Raw genomic sequence first — 24,998 nt, forward strand, 5'->3', positions numbered from 1 at the left:
GTACTGAGCGCGTGGGAAAGTAAGGTGGAGTTAGTAATAATAATTAGGGTATTCGTTAAGTGCTTACTATGTGCCAAGCACTGTTCTAAGCCCTGGGGTAGATACAGGCCGATCAGGTTATCCCACGTGGGGCTCACAGTTTTAGTAGACGCGATCCCCGCCCACGAGGAGCTTACAGTTTACAGGAGGAGACAGACGATAAAAGAAATATCAGGGGAAATAGAGTATTAAGATATGTATGTAAGTGCTGTGGGGCCGGGGTGGGTATCAAAATACTTAAGGAGCACAGCCAAGTGCATAGGGGAGGGCTGGTAGGGGATGGTATTTGGTATTTGTCAAGCGCTCACTGTGTGCAAAGCCCTGTTCAAAGCGCTGGGGGGTGGTACAAAGTGATCAGGTTGTCCCACGTGGGGCTCACAGTCTTCATCCCCATTTTAGAGACGAGGTCCCTGAGGCCCACAGAAGTGAAGTGACTTGCCCAAAGTCACACAGCTGACGAGCGGCGGGGCCGGGATTAGAACCCATGGCCTCTGGCTCCCAAGCCCGGGTTCTTTCCACTGGAAATGAGGGCTTAGTCACGAAAGGCCTCTTGGAGGACCTGCGATTTTTGGAGGGTTTTGAAGGTGGAGAGCGTGGCGTTCTGTCCGATGGAGCGGAAGGAGGAGGGAGTTCAAGGCCCAAGGGAGGACACGGGTGAGGGGGCCGACGGTGGGTTGGACGAGGTGGAGGAGCAGAGAATAGAAAGGTCCTGAACTACCCGAAGAGTTCTCAGATTACATGAAATTCCTTCAGTCGGATTTATTGAGCGTTTACTGTGTGCAGAGGACTGTACTGAGCGCTTGGGGAGTACAGTTCAGCAATAGAGAAGCAGCGTGGCTCAGTGGTAAGAGCCCAGTCTTGGGAGTCGGAGGTCATGGGTTCGAATCCCAACTCGGCCACTTGTCAGCGGTGTGGCTGTGGGCAAGTCACTTTACTTCTCTGAGCCTCAGTGACCTCATCTGTAAAATGGGGATGAAGACTGTGAGCCTCATGTGGGACAACCTGATTACCCTGTATCTACCCCAGCACTTAGAACAGTGCTCTTCACATAGTAAGCGCTTAACAAATACCAACGTTATTATTATTAGAGAGTGACAATCCTGCCCGCGATGGGTTTACAGTCTAGAAGACGGGCAGGACTGGAACGACTCTGGAACCTTCTGAAAATGCGAGTTCTGCTTTATCGGGCCTTATCGCCACCCCTCTTTTCAGCACCGGTGCGATGGATGATAAAACTCCATCTTGGACAGTTAGAAGGTTCGGATGATCTCTTTCCTCAACTGAGGTCACTGGGAGTTCCACCTACTGTCTGAAAAAAAGTCTGGCTCTGCTCTTCCTCTCGGTTTCGGGTACCGGCCCCTGCATTTCGGGGTAGTTTCGGAAGCAGAACCCAGTGACGCATCACAGATCGCGGGCTCCGAACGACGGTCCCGTCTCTCCGCCTTTCGTTGAGAATTCAGATTCGGATGTGGAAGGTACTGTCCAAAGATAGAACAAAGGCAAATTAGAAAGCCCTGCAAAGATTCCTCCCACAAAACGGCCCGCGCCTCTTGAGGCTGTTCGCTTCTGTGTCTGCATCTGTGCGGTTTTTTAATGGTATTTGTTAAGCGTTTACTATGTGCCAGCTACCGTACTAAGCTCTGGGGTAGATAGAAGCTATTCAGGTTGAACACGGTCCACGTCCCACTCAGCCCCGAATAAAAGAAGCAGCGTGGCCAAGCGGATAGAGCACGGGCCCGGGAGTCAGAAGGACCTGGATTCTAATCCCGGCTCCGCTACCTGTGGGCTCCGTGACCTTGGGCGAGTCACTTCGCTTCTCTGGGCCTCGGTTACCTCATCTGTCAAATGGGAATTAAGACTGTGAGCCCCATGTGGCTCTAAGATCTCACTCTAGGCTTCAAGGCTCTCCATCCCCTTGCCCCCTCCTACCTCTCCTCCCTTCTCTCTTTCCACTCCCCACCCCGCACGCTCCGCTCCTCTGCCGCCCACCTCCTCACCGTCCCCCGTTCGCGCCTGTCCCGCCGTCGACCCCTGGCCCACGTCCTCCCGCGGTCCTGGAACGACCTCCCTCCTCACCTCCGCCAAACTAATTCTCTTCCCCTCTTCAAAACCCTGCTTAAAGCTCACCTCCTCCAAGAGGCCTTCCCAGACTGAGCTCCCCTTTTCCCTCTGCTCCCTCTACCCCCCCCCCCTTGACTTCTCCGCAGCTAAACCCTCTTTTCCCCCCTTTCCTTCTGCTCCTCCCCCTCTCCCTTCCCCTCCCCTCAGCACTGTACTCGTCCGCTCGACTGTATATATCTTCATTACCCTATTTATTTTGTTAATGAGATGTACATCACCTTGATTCTATTTATTTGTTATTGTTTTAATGAGATGTTCATCCCCTCGATTCTATTTATTGCCATTGTTTTTGTCTGTCCGTCTCCCCCGATTAGACCGTAAGCCCGTCAAAGGGCAGGGACCGTCTCTATCTTACCGATTTGTACATTCCAAGCGCGTAGTACAGTGCTTTGCACATAGTAAGCGCTCAATAAAAACTATTGAATGAATGAATGTGGGACAAGGACTGCGTCCAACCTGATCAGCTCGTATCTACCCCAGTGTTTAGCGCCTGGCACTTGGTAAACGCCTAACAAATATCATAAAAAGTACCTAGTCAGGAAGAGTGTTTACCGGACAGTGAGGCTGTCCCTGACTTACGTATCGCAACGGGTGCGGAATCGCAGGTGAAAGCGCTAAAGACGGAAAAGGGGAAGGCTAGTTACCTAAGGAAGTCAGGGGCTCGCACAATCATCTGCCGAAAGTCTTCCAAAGAGAGTTTGCCGTCGTTATCTACGTCGGCTTCATCGATCACCTTTTCACACACAAGACAGACCTCCTCGGGAGTCAGTTCATTCCGGGTTAGTTTGTTCACTGTTTTCTCCAGATCGGATTTGCAGATGTAATCGTCGTTGTTAAAATCTGGGGCAGCCAGTGGAATTCCAAAAAATTCCAAAAAAAAAAATCCAGGTTAGTACAATCGGTTCTTCACTATGTGTTTGGGATAGAACCCCGTTAGGGATAGCCCAAGGGATAGTCCTTTGACAACACCCTGACTCCGAGGTGCCTTTGTGCCGCAGTTCCCTCATCTGTCAAATGGGGATTAAGACTGTGAGCCTCACGAGGGCCAATCTGTACCTACCCCAGCGCTTAGAACAGTGCTCTGCACATGGTCGGCGCTTAACAAATACCAACGTGATTATTATTGTGATGTATGGCAGGAGACAGATCAATTGGCCGCTCCCCGGCATGATCAAGGCTTCCCGAAACAATCAGAGCTCGAGGATTCCTCGCCTTGAACCTTTACTTCTGTTTTACTCACCATAGATTTTAAAGGCATAATAAGCCTTGAGATCCCTGGGAGCCATTTCACTCATCACCGAGAACATATCCAGAAAGTCATTCAAGGTCATGCTGCCGTCTCCGTCCTCAGAGAAGACCTCGGCTATCCTCTGCCGGAATGGGTTATCCTGGCACAGAGGAAGACGTGGAGGTCACACTCAACGGTTGTCCTGTGAGTGCCCCTGCTGCCTTTCACTTAGCAACACACCTCTTCACCACACCGTTCCTCTCCTTCACTTGTCTGTTCATTCAATCGTATTTATTGAGCGCTTACTATGTGCAGAGCACTGAACCAACCGCTTGGAAAGTGCAATTCGGCAACAGATAGAGACAATCCCCACCCAGCAACGGGTTCACAGGCTAGAATTGAGCCACAGCACGGCCCGGTGGATAGAGCACGGCCCTGGGAGTCAGCAGGACCTGTGTTCTAATCCCTGTTCTGTCACTTGTCTGCTGTGGGACTTCGGGCAAGTCGCTTCACTTCTCTGTGCTTCAGTGACCTCATCTGTGAAATGGGATTTGAGACTAGGAGCCCCATATGGGAAATGGACTGTGTCCAACCTGATAATAATGTTGGTATTTGTTAAGTGCTTACTATGTGCCGAGCACTGTACTAAGCGCTGGGGTAGACATGGCATATTAGGTTGGACACAGTCCCTGTCCCACATGGGGCTCACGGTCACAGTCCCCATTTTACAGACGAGGGAACTGAAGCACAGAGAAGTGAAGTGACTTACCCAAGGTCACACCACAGACAAGTGGCAGAGGTGGGATTAGAACCCCTGACCTCTGATTCCCAAGCCCGGGCTCTTTCCGCTAAGCCACGCTGCTTCTCATGACCTTGTTCCTGCTTCCCTGTGTGACCTTGGGCAGGGAGTGTCTTTATCTGTTGCCGAATTGTACACTCCAAGCGCTTAGTACAGTGCACTGCACATAGTAAGCGCTCCATAAATACCGTTGAATAGTGAACGAATGGGCAAGTCGCTCCACTTCTCTGGGCCTCAGTTACCTCATCTGTAAAACGGGGATTAAGACCGTGAGCCCCACGTGGGACACGGACTGCGTCCCAGCTGATTAGTTCATAGATACCTCGGCATCTACTACAGTGTCTGGCACCTAGTGAGCGCTTAACCAACACCATAGGAAAAAACAGTAGCCACATTGATCACTACGGCAGTGATCTTTCCGAGGTTTTGCGGAGGCGGCACCGGACTGGAGTGGCTCTTCTCTATCCCGCCGGATGGTGCGGGGCAGGCCGGGAAGGAGGTTCCCCGGTGACGTGGAAGAGAGCCGGATCCCGGGGAGGTGGAAGAGGACACTGAGGCTCCTGGATGCCGCAATGGGAGGGAGGTGGAGATATGGTTTCAGTGGATTTGCTCGGCCCTCTTTTGGAGAAAGGGCCCCAGGGGGGACGTTTCTACCAAGTCCGTTATAGCGGACCCTCTGTGCTCCGCACATAGTAAGGGTCCAAGGAATATCAGCGATTGACTGATGGAGGGGCTCGATGCCACGTCTCTGTCCTCACAGTTTGGCGGCACGGGACGTGTCGGGAGCAGGGCCCTGGGGGTCGTGACGGGCAGGCAGCGGGTTCCTGCCGGATTCACTCGGCCTATCGCCAGAGGGAGAGGCCAGACCCCACTGGACATTCATTCAATAGTATTTATTGAGCGCTTACTATGTGCAGAGCACTGTACTAAGCACTTGGAATGTACAAATCGGCAACAGATAGAGACAGTCCCTGCCCATTGACGGGCTTACAGTCTAATCGGGGGAGACAGACAGACAAAAACAATACTAATGGTATTAACACGTGTGGAGCTAATGATAATGATAGTAGTGTTAGCAGCTAATGATGATAACAATAATGATAATAATAACGATAATAGTTACGATAATCCATACTTATTTTCGTACGGATGGGCCAGACTCATCTGTCTTCTCAGTTCCTTGGGGAGCCATTGAGAAGAAGAAGGTCGGCTCCCCGGAGCCGAGAAGACAGATGAGCATGGCCTATCCGTTGGACCCCTCCTCTCCGCCGAGCCCCGTCCCGAGGGCCGGGCCAGAGCGGGGCCAGACGGTCGGGTCCCCGTCGTACGCGGGGGGGACCGAGGCACGGGCCCAGAGGCCACTGTGCCCGGTGGCACCCGTCAAGGCGGGGATAGGGTCTGGACCGAGGGCCGGCCATGGGCCGGGCCCGGGCCCATCTCTCATGGCGCTGTCCCCTCCCAGGTGGTGGGTACGGCGCTCTGCGAGCAGGAAGTGCTGGGGAAATCTGACCAAAGGGCTGATGGAGGCTCCCCCTGCCCGGCAGACCCCACAGCTCCTGCCTCAGGGGCGAGGACAGCTGAGCCTCCTCGCCGGTAATAAGAACAATAATAATAATGGTATTTGTTAAGCACTTACCAAGTGCCAGGCCCTGTACTGAATGCTAGGGTGGATACGAGTAAATCGAGTTGGACGCGGTCCCCTTCCCACCTGGGGCTCACAGTCTTACTCCCCATTTGACAGATGAGGTGACCGAGGCACAGAGGAAGCGAAGCGACTTGCCCAAGGTCACACAACAGGCAAGTGGCGGGGCCGGGATTAGAACCCACGTCCTCGGGACTCCCAGGCCCGGGCCCTATCCACCAGGCCACGCTGCTTCCCCAACCATAACCCGTGCCATCCCCACGCTGTGTCATCCCGAGACCTCCGTTCATTCATTCATTCATTCAATAGTATTTATTGAGCGCTTACTATGTGCAGAGCACTGTACTAAGCTCTTGGAATGGACAATTCAGCAACAGATAGAGACAATCCCTGCCCATTGACGGGCTTACAGTTCCGACCAGCTTCGCTCCAACCCGACGGGAAGGGCCCGCCTGTGCTTCCACAAAAGTTGGACGATCCAGAAGGCCGTAGCTGTGGCGGTTCGAACGGTCCTTGGCGCGTAGTAAGCGCTTAACAAATACCGTCATTATTATTATTATTCCTCTGACTGCGGCTGTGGCTGTTGCCCTCTGTGTTGAGTGAAGCCCGAAACTCTGCTCTTCTAGTCACAGTTCCCTCCTGCTCTGGGGATTTTATTTTCGTATTTAATCCTATCCTGGTCTTTTATGCTATCTTATCTTCCTTTAGCCGGTCCCCTTTCAAGCCTAGGCTCTGAGCTCCCGCAGGGCCAAGGACTGGGTCTAATTCTTAGTGCTTAGTAGTGCTTTGCACACCATGAGCGCTTAATAAATACTATTACCGTCACTACCGCTCTGCTACTCCGGCCTTTTATTCATTCAATAGTATTCATTGAGCTCTGACTACGTGCAGAGCACCGTACCAAGCGCTTACTCCCTCCACCTGCGTCTCCAACCCCATCACTTCTCTTCTGAAAACATCTGGGCTCACGACAGCAGTAGCTGCCACGGCCTCTCCGAGGTTTTGCGGAGGCGGCACCAGACTGCAGTTGCTCTTCTCTATCCCCCAGGGCAGGGCGGGAAGGAGGTTCCTCGGTGACGTGGAAGAGAGCAGGATCTCTTCCCTCATCTTCCCTCCCCGATCTCCATCTTCAAGGCCCTACTCTGATGGCTCCTTCCCTTTTGCCTTTGGACATACCCTCATCTTCCCCATCCTGAAAACCCCCAAAACTTCACTGGATCCCCCTGCACCATCCAGCTATCGCCCCATCTCCCCCCTTCCCGTTCCCATCCAAACTCATCCAAGGGTCACATCCACCCACTGTCTCCACTTCCTCTCCTCCAACTCCCTTCTTGATCCTCTAGAATCCAGTTTCTCCCCTTTTTCTCCTTCCTCCAAGCTGTAATTTATTTGTCTACCTCCCCCCTAGACTGTAAACTCCCTAAGGATTTAATTTGAATTAATTGTCCATTAATTTGACCGGTCTCCTCCGGAGCACTTAGTACAATGTTCTTTGCAGCGGTGTTCAGTAAATACGATTGGTCGGTTGACTAGAGATTCCCTCTACCCACCGTTCTCTCCCCATTATCTCTTCATAGTCTTCCTCCCCTCATGACGATGGAGGGAATATCCCAGGTTCACCATTTCAAGACTATATGTATATATCTATGATTCTATTTATTCATATAGATGCCTGTTTACTTGTTTTGATGGGTATATATCTATAATTCTATTTATTTCTATTGATGCCTGTTTCACTTATTTTGATGTCTGTCTCCCCCCTTCTAGACTGTAAGCCCGGTGGGGGCAGAGATCGCCTCTCTTTATTGCTGAATTGTACTTTCCAAGCGCTTAGTGCAGTGCTCTGCACACAGTGAGCACTCAATAAATACGATTGAATGAATGAATGAACGGTGTGCAAACCACTTAATGGAATCCAAATGAATTAGCACTTTTAAAGTTAAACCTCCCCAAGTAAATCATTTCCCTCCCCATTCCAGGATGGGCCATTCAACTGGGTCTTTTTGATGGTATCTGTAAAGCGCTTACTGTGTACCAGGCACTCTGCTAAGCGCCGGGGTGTATATCAGCTAAACAGGTTGGACAAGGTCCCTGTCCCACATGGGGTTCCTAGTCTTTCTCCCCATTTCACAGATGAGGTAACTGAGGCCCAGAGAAGTTAAGTGACTCACCCAACGTTACAGAGTAGACATGTGGCAAAGTCAGGATTAGAGCCCAGGTCCTTCTGATTCCGAGGCCCGGGCTTCTAGCCACTGGACAACACTGCTTCTAACTTTGCATGGCCCAGTGGATAGAGCACAGGCCTGGGAGTCAGAAGAACCTGGGTCCTCGGGGCCTCGGGCACCCCATCTGTAAAATGGAACTTAAGACTGTGAGCCCCATGTGGGGCAGGGACTGTGTCCAACTTGATTAGCTTGTATCTACCCCGGTACAGTGCCTGGCACATAATAAGCGCTTAACAAATTCCGCAACAAAACCAATTTTGACCTTAATTTTGGAGATTGGCCCCTTGGGGAACCAGATGGCTGTTATCTGATAGACTCCAGACAAGTAGCCCAGAGGGAATCATTCATCTAGGGCGGGTGAAAGTGAAACCCAGGACCTCACACGGTGGGTGATCTTCCTCAGGGGGTACCTTCAGCTCTGGCATGCTCCTGATAAGTTCATAGGGGAGCTTCACCTCTGGTTGGTCGGTGTAATCCAGGGGGACCAGTTGAGGAGCAAGATCTTGATATCTGTAAAATAGCCTAGGATTTGAAGGAAAGATTCAATAGTATTTATTGAGCGCTTACTAAGTGCAGAGCACTGTACTAAGCGCTTGGAATGTACAAATCAGTAACAGATAGAGACAGTCCCTGCCCTTTGACGGGCTTACGGTCTAATCGGGGGAGACAGACAGACAAGAACAATGGCAATAAATAGAATCGAGGGGATGAACATCTCATTAAAACAATAGCAAATAAATAGAATCAAGGTGATGTACATCTCATGAACAAAATAAATAGGGTAATGAAAATATATACAGTTGAGCGGACGAGTACAGTGCTGAGGGGATGGGAAGGGAGAGGGGGAGGAGCAGAGGGAAATGGGGGAAAAGAGGGCTTAGCTGAGGAGAGGTGAAGGGGTATAGAGGGGGAGCAGAGGGAGCAGAGGGAAAAAGGGGGGCTCAGTCTGGGAAGGCCTCTTGGAGGAGGTGAGCTCTCAGTAGGGCTTTGAAGAGGGGAAGAGAATTAGTTTGGAGGAGGTGAGGAGAGAGGGCATTCCAGGACAGTGGGAGGACGTGGGCCAGGGGTTGACGGCAGGATAGGCGAGAACAGGCAAAGGTGAGGAGGTGGGCGGCAGAGGAGCGGAGCGTGCGGGGTGGGCAGTGGAAAGAGAGAAGGGAGGAGAGGTAGGAGGGGGCAAGGGGATGGAGAGCCTTGAAGCCTAGAGTGAGAAGTTTTTGTTTTGTGCGGAGGTTGATAGGCAACCCCTGGAGGTTTTTTAAGAAGGGGAGTGACATGCCCAGATCTCTTTGGGTCTCAAAAACCGGGCTTTTTTTTTCTGGATTTTACATTACACACCTCGAGGCCACAGCTAAGGGTGAACTTTCTGTAGACGGGTGTGGGACTGAGCGAGAAACAAGCATGATCATCGAGAGATAAGTTGTTATGAAACTCATCCCCAGAGCAGCTCTGGATTGATTAATTTAAAATCAATAGGAAAGGGCTTGTATACGAGCTAAGAACTTACTTTCCAATTTTCCAGTTCTCATAGTTCAGTAAAAAAGAATTCCAGGTATTTGGGGAATGGGAGAGGAGGGAATAGACAGACCTCTGAGTCAAACCCAACACTGCACATATCTTGTATTGCACAGAAAATGCAGCAGGAAACCAGGTTAGAGGAGATCATTCTGCCGTCAAGCATCAGTAGTCTGCATCGACCATCCCATTATTCTTGGAAGTGGGGGGAAAAAACCCGCAGATGAGGTAGGAGGAAGTTGGGCAGACTTTTGTATGTTAGAATAATAAGGATGATGTATCGTTCTGTTGGCAGACTGCCTCACTGTGGGATGAGGTTGTGAGCCCCACGTGGGGCAGGGACGTGTCCGACCTGATCGCCTTGGTCACAAGACCTCTGGATTGTAAGTGCCTTGTGGGCAGGGATCATATCTACCGACCTTATTTTACTAGACTGCACGCAGTAGAGTGGTCTGCACACGGTAGGCAGCTCAATAAATACTAGTGATTAATCGATGGATTGATTGAAGACCTCTTCTGGTGGTATTGCTGGCAGGTAAGCCCGTTGTGGGCGGGGATTGCCCCCCTATTGCTCTATTGTACTTTCCAAGTGCTTAGTACAGTGCTCTGCACACAGTAAGCACTCAATAAATACGATTGAATGAATGAATAATACCTGGCACGCTTGCCAAAAAGTGCTTCTTTTAACAAAAACCTTTTTATTCAAAAAGGAATGAAAAGTGTCAGTAATATGAGTGGTACTGTGCTGATTTTCAGCCAAGTCACGAAAGACACCTATAAAATGTCTTTCAGTGGGATTCTGACATTTTCCTTCGTGCAGTGCGTTCCTTAGGAGCAGAAGCCCAGCGACCTCATTCAAAGGTGTCATCTTCGAAAGTGCTAGGAAACAATAGGATGGAATTTTCAAAAGGATTTCCTATCAATAATAGATGCCTTATTCTTGGGCCAATTATGGTCTTGGCCTCTATTCCCCACATGAAAGCACTCACTGGCTTAGGTTTCATTTATTACAGACTTTCACTTCATTTGTGGTTTGTGCTCCTTGGCTTCCTTAGGCAGAGAACAAAATCGGAATACAGCCTTGAATCCTTCTAAGAAAAGGCAAGTTATGTAGGAAATGAACCACATTATTTGTTCTCTTTGTTCTCGGTAGTTGGTTAGTTCTCTGTCCTCAAGAAAAGTTAACATTCTAATATTAAACAGAGCCTTCTAACGTGTCTGTATAGAGAAGCAGTGTGGCTCGGTGGAAAGAGCCTGGGCTTGGGAGTCAGAGGTCATAGGTTCGAATCCCAGCTCCGCCGCTTGTCAGCTGGGTGACTTTGGGCAAGTCACTTCACTTCTCTGTGCCTCAGTTACCTCATCTGTAAAATGGGGATTAAAACTGTGACCCCACATGGGGCAACCTGATCACCTTGTATCCCCCAGCGCTTAGAACAGTGCCTTGCACATAGTAAGCGCTTAACAAATACCACCATTATTATTATTATCTAGTATGGTGGTTTTTTTGCCATTGTCACATCAGAGGATAGTGCTGAAAATGAAAGATACCTAAAGAACTGTTACATAATATCAGAATTCACTCGGGTTTAAAATAGTGCCCTGATTGAGGGACCACCTATTAATATCCCTAAGCTATCTAGTCGATAGAGTTACCTAGTTACCTTATTAGAGGTATTAGAGTTACCTTACTGATAGGAATAAAAATGGCACTGGTAAACAAATGGCGAACTGCACGCATAAAACCTTCCGGAATACCTGTGTCTTTGAAACGTCACCCCCTGAAACATCGCACCCCCGATCCCAAATTGGACATTACAGTCTTGATTCTTTAAAATCCTTGAAGTGAAAACCGATAGTCTTCCTGACGCACTGAAGAAGTTGGGAACTCTAGTTATTCGCCAGTAAATTCAGCCTATACTCTCTTTGACTGGGGGAAAAAACCAAACTCATAATATAGTTCTGATAGGGGAAAGAATACAGATTTACCTTAGTATTTCTTTTCTTGTAAAGAAAGTACAATCCTGCAAAACATGGACAAATACATTTAAGAACAAATAATAAGTATCTGCTTCCAATTTCCAAAGTCTACTTACTGTTCTTTAAAGGTTAACAAGAATCTCTTCTTACAAATGAAAACCATTTCATCTGGGGGATGTAAACCAGCTTTTGGTTATTCCGCTTAGTGCCAATAAAGAAAGTTATGAATAAAAAACAAAGCCAACCCCCCCCCCCCCCCCCCCCCCCCCGCCGGGCAAGCCTCTTTTTGTTCCAAAAAAACCCTCTAACCAGTTTTTCCTCTCCATCTGGTTGTTCTTACCTGGTATGCATCAAGCTGCTCAGGAGTAAAAATGGTTTGTTTGTTACCCATTTCTGCACTCTGACTCTACCCCTCTGATACGGTCCTCCTTCCTAAACTTACGTTTTTCAGAAAGAGTGGATGGTAAGAAAGAAATAGCAGGGTACGCAGGGTTAGGTACCGGGACAGATCGGATAATCTATCCTCTCAGCCGTCAAGGATTTCAGAATCATAATAGCAGCATTTCATCAAATCTTTAGACCAGCTACGTAGGGCTCACATCCAACATCATTCACTTGTCTCCTCTAAATTCCAATGAGACTCACGTTACAGCAGCGACCGGAGTTGCTTCTTTTTCCCATCCTGCCTCCAAATTAGACAAGACTGACAAGTGGCGGCGTCGTAGATTGTGGGGAGAGAGGAGGATTCACCTGCTGACTAGAAAGGACTACGAACCATGGTTTTCTCAAACGGGGTCAATCAATCGATCGGTGGCTTTTACCGAGCGCTCGCTGTGTGCTATTGGGCCGGGATTGGCTCTATCTGTTGCCGAATTGTACATTCCAAGCGCTTAGTACAGTGTTCTGCACGTAGGAAGCGCTCAATAAATACGATTGAATGAACACTGTGCTAAGCGCTTGGGAAAATACCATACATTCCCTGCCCACAGTGAGATTACAGTCTAGATGGTGAAGTGAGGGCAGGGTTTGTGGAGACTGGAACTGTTTAGCTAGTCTGTTAGTGGAGTGTCAGCCCCACCTAACCTTCCGTAAGACCCCATGACCACCTTGCCCTCTTGTTCCATCAGGAGCCAGCCCCCTCCCCACGTGGCGGAGACTTTCCCCAAGAGAACCTGATCAAGTCTAACATGAGTCAAATAAAGAGAAAATGTTTCAGCGCCATCACTCTCCCCTCCTCAAAAGCATCAGTCAATCGGTGGCATTTTTGGAGCGCTTACTGCGTGAAAAGCACTGTACTAAGAGCTTGGGAGAGCACAATTTAAAAGAGTCGGGAGAAACGTTCCCTGCCCGGAACGAGCTCAGAGTCTAGAGAAAATATAGCAAGTCTAGCTATTTGTTGTCAGCTGGGGGTAGAGAGAAGTTGGGCTTTGTGTGTGTGTGTGTTTATGGTACTTGTAAAGCACTTTCTATGTGCCCAAAAACTGCACTAAGCACTGCAGTAGATAGAAGATCATCAGGTCGGAAACAGTCCCTGTTCCACATGGGGCTCACAGTCTAAGTAGAAGGGAGGACAGGTGTTGAATCCCCATTTTACAGATGAGGAAACCGAAGCACGGAGGAATTAAATGATTTGCCCAAGGTCACAAAGCAGCCAAGTGGCAGAGCCGGGTTTAGAGGTCGTCCAATTCCCAGGCCTGCGCTCTTACCACCAGGCCAGGAGGTGTCTCAGGCCCTCATTCATTCATTCAATAGTATTTATTGAGCACTTACTAGGTGCAGAGCACTCTACTAAGCACATGGAATGGACAATCACCACCACCCTTCCACAACCCCAACAGGAAGGCTTCCTCAGGGCTGAGGAGGCAGCCCTCCCCTTCCAAAGCACTCAATCACCTTGCTCCCTCCTACCTCATCCCCGCTACTCTCCTACTACAACTACAGCCGGCCCACTTCGCTCCTCTCACGCCAACCTACTCACTGTCCCTCGATCTCATCTACCTCGCCGCCAACCTCTTGTCTACATCCTGCCTCTGGCCTGGAATGCCCTCCCTCCTCAAATCTGGCAGCCAATTACTCTCCCCTGGCCTTCAGGGCCTTACTGAAGGCACATCTCCTCCAAGAGGCCTTCCCTAAGACCTCATTTCCTCTTCTCCCACTCCCTTCTGCGCCGCCCTCGCACTTGGATTTTCTCCGTGTATTCACCCTTCCCTCCGCCCCACAGCATTTACGTACAGATCTATAATTTTTTTTATATTAACGTCTGCCTTCCCCTCTAGACTGTGAGCTCGTTGATGATAATAATAATAATGATGGCATTTGTTAAGCGCTTACTATGTGCAAAGCACTGTTCTAAGCATTGGGGAGGATACGAGGTGATCAGGTTGTCCCCCGTGGGGCTCACGGTCTTAATCCCCACTTTCCAGATGGGGTAACTGAGGCACAGAGAAGTGAAGTGACTTGCCCAAAGTCACACAGCTGACTAGGGGCGGAGCCAGGATTTGAACCCACGACCTCGGACTCCCAAGCCCAGGCTCTTCCCACTGAGCCGCGCTGCTTCTCTAAGCTCTTCTCTGCTTCTCTAAGCTCTTCTCTGCTTCGTTGTGGGCAGGAAACGTGTCTACTGACTGTTGTATTATACTCTTCCAGGCGCTTAGTACAGTGAAGTGGATATAATTATAATTCCATTGATCTATTCTGATGGTGGTGACGGTCATCCACTTGTTTCGTTTTGTTGTCTGCCTCCCCCTTCTAGACTGTGAGTCCGTTGCTGGGTAGGGATAACCTATTTCCGTTGCCGAATTGGACTTTCCAAGCATTTAGTAAGAGTAATAATAATAATAATGTTGGTATTTGTTAAGCGCATTCTATGTGCAGAGCACTGTTCTAAGCGCTGGGGGAGATACAGGGGAATGAGGTTGTCCCACGTGAGGCTCACAGTCTTCACCCCCATTTTCCAGATGAGGGAACTGAGGCCCAGAGAAGTGAAGTGACTTGCCCACAGTCACACAGCTGACAAGTGGCGGAGCCGGGATTTGAACCCATGATCTCTGACTCCCAAGCCCGGGCTCTTTCCACTGAGTCGCGCTGCTTCTTAGTCCAGTGCTCTGCACACAGTAGGCGCTCAATAAATAGGAGCGAATGAAGGAATGCTCCGCCCACAGTGGGGGCTCAGTAAACATTCTATTTATTGCTATTGTTTTTGTCTGTCTCCCTCGATTAGACTGTAAGCCCGTCAAAGGGCAAGGACTGTCTCTATCTGTTATCTAATTGTCCATTCCAAGCGCTTAGTACAGTGCTCCGCACATAGTAAGCGCTCAATAAATACTGTTGAATGAATGAATGAGTGATTGACACTTCCTCACGGCTGAGGAGGCGGGAGGGGGCAGAAACCGGAAGTGGGCGGGAGTGACGTCACCGCGTAGAGCGTAAAAGCGGGTGTGGTTGCGGGAGTGTCGTCATCGCGTAGAGCGTAAAAGCGGACGGGGGGGTCAACGTCATCGTGCAGTGCGTAAAAGCGGGTGGGGGCGGGGCTGAGAGCCCGGAAGCGAAGGTTTCCGGCGATGGCGGAGTACGAGCAGGTCCAGAAGGGGCCGTTGAAACTGAAGGGGGTCTCCGAGCTCGGCGTGAAGAAGCGGTGAGTCGCGGGGTCCCCGGCCTAAACGGGGGGAAGGTTCCGCCCCCCCCCAAGCGCCTGCTTATTTGAGCCTGTCGAACTTGGGTCTCCCTCAGCCTCCTCTAAAGTCATCGTAATGATGAAAATAATAACAATGTTGGTATTTGTTAAGCGCTCACTATGTGCAGAGCACTGTTCTAAGCGCTGGGGAGGATACAGGGTAATAATAATAATTGTTAAGCGCTTACTATGTGCAAAGCACTGTTCTAAGCTCTGGGGAGAATACAGGGTAATAATAATAATAATGGTGGTATTTGTTAAGCGCTCACTATGTGCAGAGCACTGTTCTAAGCGCTGGGGAGGATACAGGGTCATCAGGTTGTCGCATGTGAGGTCCCAATCTTCAACCCTATTTTACAGATGAGGTAACAGAGGCCCAGAGAAGTGAAGTGACTTACCCACAGTCACCCAGCTGACGAGTGGCAGAGCAGGGACTCGAACCCATGACCTCTGACTCATTCATTCATTCAATAGTATTTATTGAGCGCTTACTATGTGCAGAGCCCTGTACTAAGCGCTTGGAATGTACAGTTCGGCAACAGATAGAGACAGTCCCTGCCCATTGACGGGCTTCCAGTCTAATCGGGAGGCAGACAGACAAAAACAATGGCAATAAATAGAATCAAGGGGATGTACGTCTCATTAACAAAATAAATAGGGTAATAAAAATATATACAAATGAGCGGACGAGCACAGTGCTGAGGAGAGGGGAAGGGAGAGCGGGAGGAGCAGAGGGAAGGGGGGGGAAGGGGGCTTAGTTGAGGGGAGGTGAAGGAGGGGGCAGAGAGGCAGCAAAGGGAAAAGGGGAAGCTCAGTCTGGGAAGGCCTCTTGGAGGAGGTGAGCTCTCAGTAGGTAATAATGTTGGTATTTGTTAAGCGCTTACTATGTGCAGAGCACTGTTCCAAGCGCTGGGGTAGATGCAGGGTAATCAGGTCGTCCCACGTGAGGCTCACAGTTAATCCCCATTTTCCAGATGAGGTGACTGAGGCACAGAGAAGTGAAGTGTCTTGCCCACAGTCACACAGCTGCCAAGTGGCGGAGCCGGGATTTGAGCCCATGATCTCTGACTCCCAAGCCCGGACTCTTTCCACTGAACCACGCTGTTTCTCTAAGCGCTTGCTATGTGCCAAACTCTGTTCTAAGCTCTGCGGTAGGTACAAGCTAATCACGTGAGGGGCTCCCAGGCTTCATCTTCGCGAGAAGCAGCCTGGCTCAGTGGTGAGAGCCCGGGCTTGGGAGTCCAAGGTCATGGGTTCTAATCCCGGCTCCGCCACTTGTCATTCATTCATTCAATAGTATTTATTGAGCGCTTACTATGTGCAGAGCACTGTACTAAGCGCTTGGAATGAACATGTCGGCAACAAAGACAGTCCCTGCCGTTTGACAGGCTTACAGTCTAATCGGGGGAGACGGACAGACAAGAACAATGGCAATAAATAGAGTCAAGGGGAAGAACATCTCGTAAAAACAATGGCGACTAAATAGAATCGAGGCGATGTACATTTCATTAACAAAATAAATAGGGTAATGAAAATATATGCAGTTGAGCAGACAAGTACAGTGCTGAAGGGATGGGAAGGGAGAGGGGGAGGAGCAGAGGGAAATGGGGGGAAAAGAGGGTTAAGCTGCGGAGAGGTGAAGGGGGGGTGGTAGAGGGAGTAGAGGGAGAAGAGGAGCTCAGTCTGGGAAGGCCTCTTGGAGGAGGTGAGTTTTAAGTAGGGTTTTGAAGAGGGAAAGAGAATCAGTTTGGCGGAGGTGAGGAGGGAGGGCGTTCCAGGACCGCGGGAGGACGTGGCCCAGGGGTCGACGGCGGGATGGGCGAGACCGAGGGACGGTGAGGAGGTGGGCGGCAGAGGAGCGGAGCGTGCGGGGTGGGCGGTAGAAAGAGAGAAGGGAGGAGAGGTAGGAAGGGGCGAGGTGATGTAGAGCCTCAAAGCCTAGAGTGAGGAGTTTTTGTTTGGAGCGGAGGTCGATAGACAACCACTGAAGTTGTTTAAGAAGGGGAGTGACACGCCCAGATCGTTTCTGCAGGAAGATGAGCCGGGCAGCGGAGTGAAGAATAGACCGGAGCGGGGCGAGAGAGGAGGAAGGGAGGTCAGAGAGAAGGCTGACACAGTAGTCTAGCTGGGATATAACGAGAGCCCGTAGCAGTAAGGTAGCCGTCTGGGTGGAGAGGGAAGGGCGGATCTTGGTGATATTGTAAAGGTGAAACCGGCAGGTCTTGGTAACGGATAGGATGTGTGGGGTGAACGAGAGAGACGAGTCAAGGATGACACCGAGATTGCGAGCCTTAGAGACGGGAAGGATGGTCGTGCCATCCACGGTGATAGAGAAGTCTGGGAGAGGACCGGGTTTGGGAGGGAAGATGAGGAGCTCAGTCTTGCTCATGTTGAGTTTTAGGTGGCGGGCCGACATCCAGGTGGAGACGTCCCGGAGGCAGGAGGAGATGCGAGCCTGAAGGGAGGGGGAGAGGACAGGGGTGGAGATGTAGATCTGCGTGTCATCTGCGTAGAGATGGTAGTCAAAGCCGTGAGAGCGAATGAGTTCACCGAGGGAGTGAGTGTAAATGGAGAACAGAAGAGGGCCAAGAACTGATCCTTGAGGAACTCCAACAGTTAAAGGATGGGAGGGGGAGGAGGCGCCAGCGAAGGAGACCGAGAATGACCGGCCAGAGAGGTAAGAGGAGAACCGGGAGAGGACGGAGTCCGTGAAGCCAAGGTGAGAGAAGGTATGGAGGAGGAGGGGATGGTCAACAGTGTCAAAGGCAGCAGAGAGGTCAAGGAGGATCAGAATGGAGTAGGAGCCATTGGATTTGGCAAGAAGGAGGTCACGGGTTACCTTAGAGAGAGCAGTCTCGGTAGAGTGGAGGGGACGGAAGCCAGATTGGAGGGGGTCTAGGAGAGAATGGGAGTTAAGGAATTCTAAGCATCGATTGTAGACGACTCGTTCTAGGATTTTGGAAAGGAAGGGTAGTAGGGAGATCGGGCGATAACTGGAGGAGGAAGTGGGGTCAAGAGCGGGTTTTTTTAGGATGGGGGAGACTTGGGCATGTTTGAAGGCAGCAGGGAAGGAGCCATTGGAGATTGAGTGGTTAAAAATAGAAGTTAAGGAAGGGAGGAGGGCAGGGGCGATGGTTTTAATAAGCTGAGAGGGAATGGGGTCCGAGGCGCAGGTGGAGGGGGTGGTACTTGCGAGGAGGGAGGAGATCTCCTCTGAGGATACTGCAGGGAAGGATGGAAAAGTAGGGGAGAGGGTTGGTGGGGGGGAGGGGAGAGGCGGAGGGGTGACTTTGGGGAGCTCAGACCTGATCGTGTTGATTTTCGTGAGGAAATAGGTGGCCAGATCATTGGGGGTGAGAGATGGGGGAGGGGGAGGAACAGGGGGCCTAAGGAGAGAGTTAAAGGTCCAGAACAATCGGCGGGGGTGACGGGCATGGGTGTCGATGAGGGAGGAGAAGAAGCTTTGCCTGGCGGAGGAGAGGGCAGAGTTAAGGCAGGAAAGGATAAATTTGAAGTGTGTGAGGTCGGCTTGGTGCTTGGACTTTCGCCAGCAGCGCTCAGCGGCTCGAGCACAGGAGCGTAGGAGGCGGACAGAGGAGGTGATCCAGGGCTGTGGGTTAGTGGAGCGAGAGCGGCGGAGGGAAGGGGGGCGAGAGAGTCGAGATGAGTAGAGAGGGTGGAGTTGAGAGCGGAGACCTGATCGTTGAGAGTGGGAAGTGAGGACAGGGCGGCAAGGTGAGGAGAGATGCTTTTGGAAAGACGGATGGGATCGAGAGAGCGGAGGTCTCTGTGGGGCAGTAGCGAAGATTTGCAGGGGGAGGGAGTGTGAGAGAGGAGGCAGGTGAGAAGGTTATGGTCAGAGAGAGGGATTTCAGAGTCGGTGAGGGAGGAGATAGTGCAGCGGTAGGAGATGACGAGATCGAGGGTGTGACCGAGTCGGTGAGTGGGCGTGGTATGGTGGAGGAGGAGGTCAGCAGAGTCGAGGAGGGATAGCAGGCAGGTGGCAGAGGAGTCGTCGGGTACATCCATATGGATGTTGAAGTCTCCGAGGATCAGAGTGAGCAGAGAGAAGGAGAGAAGGAAGGTGAGAAAGGGGTCAAGGTGGTTGAAGAAGTCGGAGGTGGGACCGGGAGGGCGGTAGATGACAGCGACAAGTATCTGGAGGGGGTGGTAGAGGCGAATGATATGGGCTTCAAAGGAGAGGGAGGGGGGAGGAGGAGGGATAGTGCGGAAGCGGCAACGGGGTGAGAGGAGGAAGCCGACGCCTCCTCCCTTACCGGTGAGTCTGGGGGAGTGGGAGAAGGAGAGGCCTCCGCTGGAGAGAGCGGTGGCAGAGACCGTGTCTTCGGGAGAGAGCCACGTTTCCAAAAGGGCGAGGAGGAGGAGAGAGCGGGAGAGGAAAAGGTCATGGACGAAAGGTAGCTTACCTGTAATAGAGCGGGGGTTCCAGAGGCCACACTTGAAAGTAGCTGTGGGTGCAAGGGGGAGAGGGGGGGAAGGGCGGGGGGAGGGGAGGGTTTGGATGGGAAGGAGGTGGCGGGGCCCTGGACGAGGAGAGGGGGATGAGGGGTGGCGGTGGGACAAGAGGACTGGGATGGGGCGTGGGTGGGGAAGAGAGAAGGGGCAGGGGGTGAGGAGGGGGTTTGGTGGGGGGAAGAGTAGGGGGAGGGGGAAGAGGGGTAGCGCTGGTAAAGTGGGGTTTTAGGGCGGGGGAGGGGAGGGGGGAGGAGACAGAGGAGAGAGCGGGAAAGAGCTGAGCGAGAAAGGGGAAGGGGAGGATAGAAAGGGGCGGGAGGGAGGAGGGGGGGAGGAGGGACATGGCGAGGCCAGAGAGGTGGGTGGCAGCACTGACAACAATAAACAGTAACAAACGAAATCGGTAATATAGCAACATGATACAGTATGATACAATACAGTAGTGCTAATATAGCAACCTGATACAGTATGATACAATATAGTAGTGTTAATAAGCGGGCGATGACCAGGGTCGGGGGTAGGCTCGATTAAGGGGCGACCTGATCAAACTCAAAGTCAGGCGGCTGGTGAGGCCAGAGAGGTGGGTGGCAGCACTGACGACAATAAACAATAACAAGCGAAATCGCTAATATAGCAACATGGTACAGTAAGACACAATACAATAATGTTAATAAGCAGGCGATGACCAGGGTTGGGGGACGAGCCGACCCTACCCGATCAGACTCAAAGTCAAGCGGCCAGTGGCCGAGAGAGTCCCAGAGCTCATGACCACATGTCCCTGTGGCGGCGGGGGGCGGGGGGGCCTGAGGTTGTCCGGGGTGGGTGGCGGCCGTAGGCGGCGGCTAAGGTAAGGTAACATGGTGAGAACAAGGACATCGTCGCCCGGGGCGGGGGCGGGGGAGATGAATCACCTCAAGGGGGAAGAGGGAGTGAGGCCTTCCCAAAATGGCCGCCTCGGGCGGAGTGGGGGAGCGGTTGGGGAGCACAATGTCCCCAGGCCCGAGCAGGGGGACACAATGTCCCCAAAGGACACAGTGTCCCTAGGGCCGAGCAGGGGAGCACAGTGTCCCCAGGGTCGAGAAGGGGAGCGCAATGTTCCCGGGCCCGAGCGGGGGGTGGGTGGAATGGGAGCTGGGGGCTGGGGGTCTGCGGGGGCGAAGATCCTTAGTGTCGGAGTTCCCGAGCGGGGGTGCGGAGGTCCAGGTTGGGAAAGGATGAGGCGGGCGCAGGTCCGGGCGGTCCGAGGCTCAGCTCCCCGGGGGAGGCGGAGGAGGCGCAGATGAGTCGGCGAGTGGCAGGCGAAGGGGGGGGCTTGTCGGGAATCGGGGCCGGGCGGGCCGAGGCTGTGCCTCAGGGGAGCAGAGATCCCGAGCCCACGAGGTAATGGCTCCAAGGGTCCGGGCGATGACAAGGCTCAGCTTCCCGGGAGAGAGGGGCGGTCTCGGCATGGATGAGTCGGCGATCGGTGGCCAAAAAGCCGCTAAAGTCGGTGGTCGGTGGCCAAAGGCTGCTAAAGAGCTAGCCTGGAAACGGGGGGCAGGCAGCCCAAGGAACCGCCGCCTGGGAGGAGAGCTCCCGAGTCCATGTGGTGGCCGATTCGGCTGGGAAGAGGGGGACCGGCAGTGTGAGACTCACCCCCAGGGGAGCAGAGATCCCGAGCCCACGTGGTGATGGCTCCAAGGCTCCGGGCGATGACAAGGCCCAGCTTCCCGGGAGAGGGGGGCGGTCTCGACGTGGATGAGTCAGCGGTCGGTGGCCAAAAGGCTGCTAAAGAGCTAGCCTGGAAACGGGGGGCAGGCAGCCCAAGGAACCGCCGCCTGGGAGGAGAGTTCCCGAGTCCATGTGGTGGCCGATTTTCATTCAGTGGTATTTATTGAGCGCTTACTCTGTGCAGAGCACTGGACTGAGCGCTTGGAATGGATAATTCGGCCACAGATAGAGACCGTCCCTGCCTGACGACGGGCTCACAGTCTACTCGGGGGAGACAGACGGCAAAGCAGAACAGAACGAAACAAAAGCAAGACATCCTCACGATAAATAGAATCAAGGAGATGTACACCTCATTAACAAAATAAATAGGATAATAAATAATATATACAAATGTGCGCAGGGCTGAGGGGAGGGGGAGGAGCAGAGGGTGGAAGAGGAGCAGAGGGACGGGGGGGGGGGGCGCAGTCTGGGAAGGCCTCCTGGACGAGCTGAGCTCTCAGTAGGGCTTTGAAGAGAGTTAGTTTGGCAGAGGTGAGGAGGGAGAGCATTCCAGGACAGCGGGAGGACGTGGGCCAGGGGTCGACGGCCGGATAGGTGAGAACGGGGGACGGTGAGGAGGTGGGCGGCAGAGGAGCGGAGCGGGCAGTAGAAAGAGAGAAGGGAGGTGAGGTAGGAGGGGGCAAGGGGATGGAGAGCTTTGAAGCCAAGAGTGAGGAGAAGCTGTGTGACCTTGGGCAAGTCACTTCACTTTTCGGTTACCACGTCTGGAAAATGGGGATGAAGACCGTGAGCCATAAGTGGGATGACCTGATTGCCTTGTACCTACCCCAGCGCTTAGAACAGTGCGTGGCACGTAGTAAGCGCTTAACAAATACCAACATTATATTATTCATCCCCATTTTTACAGATGAGGGAACTGACGCCCAGGGAAGTGACTGGCCTGAAGTCACATGGCTGACAAGTGGCGGGGCGGGATTAGAACCCATGACCTCTGACTCCCAAGCCCGGGCTCTTGCCACTAAGGCACTAAGTACCTGTGTTGGGTGCCCTGTTCAAAGCTCCCAGGCAGACACTTCCGACACCTTCCCCTCAGGAAGAAGAAAAAGGACAAAGATAAGAGCCAGATCCTGGAGCAGATGGTGCTGAGTAAGAAGAACGAAGAGGAGAAGAAAAGGGGGCTGGATAAACGAACGCCGGCTCAGATCGCGTATGAGAAAATGCAAGAGAAGAGGGTGAGTATTATAAATAATGATGGTATTTGTTAATAATAATGTTGGTGTTTAAGTGCTTACTATGTGCCGAGCACTGTTCTAAGCGCTGGGGGAGATACAGGGTCATCAGGTTGTCCCACGTGAGGCTCACAGTTTTCATCCCCATTTTATAGATGAGGGAACTGAGGCACCGAGAAGGGAAGTGGCTTGCCTAAAGCGACACAGCAGACAAGTGGCAGAGACAGGATTTGAACCCATGTCCTCCGATTCCCAAGCCCGGGCTCTTTCCACTGAGCCACTCTGCTTCTCTATCTAGACCTTGCTATAAAGATCTTTCCTTTGCACTATAGGAATCCTCCTCCCCGCCTCGCAAACTTCAGTCGGTTTGCAACTGCTGTTTTCGTGGCTAACTTGGGTTACTAACAAGTGACACCTAGCTAACGGTGACTCAGATTTGTCCCTGAAATGCAGCTTCCCGAGGAGTCTTTATAGAATGGGTTTGATCGGAGGATTGTTTTTCATTCTCTTTAGCAAATGGAAAGAATATTAAAGAAAGCGTCCAAGACCCACAAACAGAGAGTGGAGGTAAGATCCAGTCGTTGCTGAGACGCATTGCAGATGTGTGTAGTTTTAAAACTCTTTTTATGGTGTAAATAAAGGGTTTATACCTTGGGCCTTTCAAGTGTCTAGGAAGTGTTACGATAATACCTTGACCGGGTGATCGGAAAGAGCCAATTCTGGGGGTTATTTCAAACTAAAGGGAGAGGAGAGTGTTAAAGCTGAGAGAACTTGGTGATGCAAACATCCACTGTTATGTAATTGTCTACCGACATACTGCAAAACCGAGGAGAGCATAGAATTAGCACCTGATTTCCTTCGTGTTTCGCTTGATCGATTCAACAGATCAATATGGAATAAATCTGATCTTGTGCGTTGTGAAAGTTTGGTATTGAAAAAATAACTTGTGATTATAAAAGGAATTTACCTTATTTGGCTTTGTGGAAAAATGTTATAAGTGCTAAAGTGATGAAGCTTTCATGGGCAAAGTGTGAACCTAATACAAGTTGTACAGGCTTTTCTTTTGGAGATGTCTTTTTTTAAAAAATGTATCATTTTCTTCTCCCTTCTCTTTATAGGACTTCAACCGACATTTAGATACACTCACTGAACATTATGACATTCCTAAAGTCAGCTGGACAAAATAAACTTCTTCAGTTTCTTGAATGGAGTAACATTTATTTGAAGAGGGTGGTGATGTCCTTATTTTCACATTGACATTCTGTAAATGTATTTTTAAATACCTGTGCTTTTTCTAGCAAGACGTCCCTTTCCCAGGGCCATACTAGTCATGACAAATGCAGTGTAGCTCTTAATGAAATTAAACTATCATTCTTCTGCCCCAGTTTTTGGTAGCATTTGCATTCATAGTTTCTAGTCTTTAAAATGAAAAACATACATATGTCCCTTCTATACGTCAAAGGTTATGCCATAAAACAGCTTTAGTGCTTATGACTCTCCCACCTCCGTGTCCAGAAAGTGGTTTGCTCATTTTTCCCTTTTCTCAGAACTATATTTTTTTTCCCTAACACCATAGATTTTTTTTTTTTAATTCACAGATGTCACGTATTTTGAAGCAGCATCGATGTGAGCAGACTCTTTAGCCAACTAACCAAAGGGGTTTATTTTGTCACTAGGTTTCCGGGAGGCAAAGCAAGAATCCAGTGAGGTTACTTCTGCCTAAATGGACAATAATAATCATTGTGACACCGGAAAAGAGCCTACTGTGTGCCAAGCATTGGAGTAGATATAACTAGAAATAGATCAAGCACAGTACATGACTCACACTGAGGTTCAAGGTTGAAGGGGGAATGGGGGAACTGCCATTTACAGGTGAGGAAACCGAGGCATAGAGCAGTTGTGACTTGCCTAAAGCGACAGCGAACATCTGGCAGAACCTTGGAGTAGAACCAGGCCATGTAGCTTCTCATAAGCATTCACATTTGAGGTGCTCCCTATCCAACAAAATGACAGGGAAGCAGTGTTGCCCAGTAGAAAGAGCCCAGGCCTGGGAGTCAAAGGATCTGGGTTCTAATCCTGGCTCTCCCACTCTTCTGCCGTGTAACCGCCGGCAATGTCACTTGGTAACTTTTCTGTGCCTCCGTCCCCTTATCTGAAAATTGGGGATTAAATCCTCCTCCTTCTGACTTAGACTGTGAGCCCCATATGTCTCTAACCTGATTTTCTGGTAGATACCCCAGTGCTTAATACAATCCTTGGTACGTAATAAGTATTTAACAAATATCAAAGTGATGATGGTGTTTATTAAGTATCTTGGAAATGAAGGAAGCTTCCCAACAAGCCCGTAACCTTGGCATTATCCCC

The 24,998-nt window shown here is 51.0% G+C and overlaps 2 protein-coding genes across 2 annotated transcripts; one reads left to right on the plus strand and one right to left on the minus strand.

Moving 5' to 3' along the window:
* Positions 1 to 1,128: 1,128 nt before the first annotated feature.
* CIB3 (calcium and integrin binding family member 3) lies at positions 1,129 to 12,157 on the minus strand. The gene is made up of 6 exons (XM_029051989.2): positions 11,887 to 12,157; positions 11,556 to 11,590; positions 8,465 to 8,576; positions 3,401 to 3,548; positions 2,805 to 3,000; positions 1,129 to 1,517 (listed from the first exon to the last, which is right to left on the minus strand). Exons 1-6 carry the CDS (start codon positions 11,935 to 11,937, stop codon positions 1,496 to 1,498), a joined length of 564 nt encoding a protein of 187 aa, XP_028907822.1. The 5' UTR covers positions 11,938 to 12,157; the 3' UTR covers positions 1,129 to 1,495.
* Positions 12,158 to 15,042: 2,885 nt separating this feature from the next.
* Positions 15,043 to 23,840, plus strand: FAM32A (family with sequence similarity 32 member A). Its single transcript, XM_029049871.2, has 4 exons — positions 15,043 to 15,180; positions 22,499 to 22,637; positions 23,148 to 23,201; positions 23,753 to 23,840. The coding sequence occupies exons 1-4, from the start codon at positions 15,107 to 15,109 to the stop codon at positions 23,819 to 23,821; spliced, it is 336 nt and encodes a 111-aa protein (XP_028905704.1). The 5' UTR covers positions 15,043 to 15,106; the 3' UTR covers positions 23,822 to 23,840.
* The last annotated feature ends 1,158 nt before the right edge of the window (positions 23,841 to 24,998 follow it).

Source organism: Ornithorhynchus anatinus, chromosome X1, assembly GCF_004115215.2.
Source record: "Ornithorhynchus anatinus isolate Pmale09 chromosome X1, mOrnAna1.pri.v4, whole genome shotgun sequence".
Taxonomy (NCBI): domain Eukaryota; kingdom Metazoa; phylum Chordata; class Mammalia; order Monotremata; family Ornithorhynchidae; genus Ornithorhynchus; species Ornithorhynchus anatinus.

Excerpts from the sequence above, each read along its gene's own strand:
- CIB3 (XM_029051989.2), bottom strand. The coding sequence starts at position 11,937 with ATGGGTAACAAACAAACCATTTTTACTCCTGAGCAGCTTGATGCATAC. Across the intron at positions 11,591-11,886 it reads AGCAGCTTGATGCATACCAG|GATTGTACTTTCTTTACAAG; the intron begins GTAAGAACAACC and ends CATGTTTTGCAG. Across the intron at positions 1,518-2,804 it reads CGAGCCCCTGACTTCCTTAG|TACCTTCCACATCCGAATCT; the intron begins GTAACTAGCCTT and ends ATCTTTGGACAG.
- FAM32A (XM_029049871.2), top strand. The coding sequence starts at position 15,107 with ATGGCGGAGTACGAGCAGGTCCAGAAGGGGCCGTTGAAACTGAAGGGG. Across the intron at positions 15,181-22,498 it reads GAGCTCGGCGTGAAGAAGCG|GAAGAAGAAAAAGGACAAAG; the intron begins GTGAGTCGCGGG and ends CCTTCCCCTCAG. Across the intron at positions 22,638-23,147 it reads AGAAAATGCAAGAGAAGAGG|CAAATGGAAAGAATATTAAA; the intron begins GTGAGTATTATA and ends CATTCTCTTTAG.